Source organism: Zeus faber (assembly GCF_960531495.2).
Source record: "Zeus faber genome assembly, chromosome: 4".
NCBI lineage: Eukaryota > Metazoa > Chordata > Actinopteri > Zeiformes > Zeidae > Zeus > Zeus faber.
In genome coordinates, this window is record NC_137191.1 from 36,753,317 (window position 1) to 36,755,816 (window position 2,500).

General features: G+C 55.2%; 1 protein-coding gene across 1 annotated transcript in view; it reads right to left on the reverse strand.

The window, feature by feature from the left end:
• strn (striatin, calmodulin binding protein) overlaps positions 1 to 2,500 on the reverse strand; it is a gene marked incomplete at both ends in the record, with an annotated part of 18,267 nt that overhangs the window by 3,695 nt on the left and 12,072 nt on the right. Inside the window, 4 exons of the mRNA XM_079999587.1 lie at positions 81 to 206; positions 588 to 735; positions 1,593 to 1,725; positions 1,867 to 2,028. Of these exons, the coding sequence (XP_079855713.1) occupies positions 81 to 206; positions 588 to 735; positions 1,593 to 1,725; positions 1,867 to 2,028 (569 nt within the window). The remainder of the gene's footprint in view (positions 1 to 80; positions 207 to 587; positions 736 to 1,592; positions 1,726 to 1,866; positions 2,029 to 2,500) is intronic.

Sequence of the window (2,500 nt, forward strand, 5' to 3'; positions counted from 1 at the left end):
GGAGAGAGAGACAGGCAGAGTGAGGTGGAGGATGCCTCCCTCCCTCCCACCCGCCCTCCCCCCTGGACAGTGGGACTCACTCTTCACTCCCATCTTTCCCTTCCTCTCCTTGCGGTACTGCTCCTTCATCTGGGTGATCAACCCCTGGTCCACGGCCCACACCTCGGCCGGCGGGGCCCCGCCCTCCCCGTCTGCAGGGGGCGGGGCTTAAGAGAGGAAGAGGAGGAGAAGGAGAGACGTAAGAAGAGGAAGGCTGTCGTCTCCCCCGTCTCACCGCAGTCTCCCCCGTCCTCCCCGTCTCACCGCAGTCTCCCCCGTCTCACCCCAGTCTCCCCCGTCCTCCCGTCTCACCCCAGTCTCCCCCGTCTCACCCCAGTCTCTCCCGTCTCACCCCACTCTCCCCCGCCCTCCCCCGTCTCACCCCAGTCTCCCCCGTCTCACCCCAGTCTCCCCCGTCCTCCCCGTCTCACCCCAGTCTCCCCCGTCTCACCCCAGTCTCCCCCGTCCTCCCCGTCTCACCCGTCTCCCCCGCCATCCCCCATCACAACCCAGTCTCCCCCGTCTCACCCCAGTCTCCCCCGTCTCACCCCAATCTCCCCCGTCCTCCCCGCTCCTGGACCCGTCCATCTGGTCCTGGCCGCTCAGGAAGTCGAAGCCCTTCAGCGCCTCCTCGGTGTCGGGGTCGTCGCTGAGGTCAGAGGTCGTGGAGGAGGGCGTGGTCACGTTGTGCACCATCTGCAGAGTCAGAGCGTCCTTCAAACCTGCCAAACGCACTTCCTGCTTCCTGCTTCCGTGTGTTGATGTTGTGGTGTGTATTTTACTGCGTGTTGATGTGTGTATTTTAGTTTGTGTGTTTAAGCGTGTGTTTTAGTGTGTCTGTGTTGTAGTGTGTTGTAGTGTGTGTTTTAGTGTGTTGTAGTGTGTGTTTTAGTGTGTGTTGTAGTGTGTGTTTTAGTGTGTGTTTTAGTGTGTCTGTGTTGTAGTGTGTGTTTTAGTGTGTGTTGTAGTGTGTTGTAGTGTGTGTTTTAGTGTGGGTTGTAGTGTGTGTTTTAGTGTGTTGTAGTGTGTGTTTTAGTGTGTGTTTTAGTGTGTTGTAGTGTGTGTTTTAGTGTGTGTTGTAGTGTGTGTTTTAGTGTGTGTTTTAGTGTGTCTGTGTTGTAGTGTGTGTTTTAGTGTGTGTTGTAGTGTGTTGTAGTGTGTGTTTTAGTGTGTGTTGTAGTGTGTGTTTTAGTGTGTCTGTGTTGTAGTGTGTTGTAGTGTGTGTTGTAGTGTGTGTTTAAGTGTGTGTTTTAGTGTGTTGTAGTGTGTGTTTTAGTGTGAGTTTGTGTGTCTGTGTTGTAGTGTGTTGTAGTGTGTGTTGTAGTGTGTGTTTAAGTGTGTGTTTTAGTGTGTTGTAGTGTGTGTTTTAGTGTGTTGTAGTGTGTGTTTTAGTGTGTGTTGTAGTGTGTGTTGTAGTGTGTGTTGTAGTGTGTGTTTTAGTGTGTGTTGTAGTGTGTGTTGTAGTGTGTGTTTTGTGTGTTGTAGTGTGTGTTTTAGTGTGTTGTAGTGTGTGTTTTAGTGTGTTGTAGTGTGTGTTGTAGTGTGTGTCTCACGGCCGTCAGCTCCTTGATGCTCGGTGTTCGCTCTTCGCTCTGATCTTCCTCTTCGTCGCTGAACTCCGCCGCCGCGCTCTCGATGAACCTGAAGGCCTCCAGGACGGCGGCCGAGTCCGACGCGCTGCTTTTACTGGACACACACACACACACACACATTATTCAGGACACCTTGAGCAAGGCACCTCTGCTCAAACCGTTGAAATGCCGTCGTGTCCTTCAGGGGCAGACATCCCATCCCATAATATGTCCCTCACGCCCTGGTGTCTCAGACCTGATCATGCCGGCGTCCCGGGGACCGGCTGCCTCGGTGCCGTTGAGCAACGTCTCTGCTTGTTGAACGTCTCCACTGTCTCCAGACAAGCCCAGCAGAGACCTCACTCTGTGGGACTTCACCTCCAGGATGGTGTCGATGTAGCCCACCTCCTGGAGGTACCTGCAGAGGTGGAGGAGGGGAGGGGGAGAGAGAGAGAGAGAGAGAGAGAGAGAGAGAGAGGAGGAGGGGGAAGAGGCGGAGGAGAGAGGGAGAGAGAGAGAGAGAGAGAGAGGAGGTGGAGGAGGAGAGGGGGGGGGGGAGGTGGAGGAGAGAGAGAAGAGGAGGTGGAGGAGAGAGAGGAGGTAGAGAGAGAGAGAGAGGAGGAAGAGGTGGAGGAGAGGGGAGGAGGAGAGAGAGAGAGAGAGGGGAGGTGGAGGAGGAGAGAGAGAGGGGGAGGATGTGGAGGAGAGAGAGAGAGAGACAGAGAGGAGGTGGAGGAGAGAGAGAGGAGGAGGAAGAGGTGGAGGAGGAGGAGAGGGAGAGAGAGAGGAGGTGGAGGAGGAGAGAGAGAGAGAGGAGGTGGAGGAGGAGAGAGGGGGAGGAGGTGGAGGAGAGAGAGAGGAGGTGGAGGAGGAGGAGAAAGAGAGAGGAG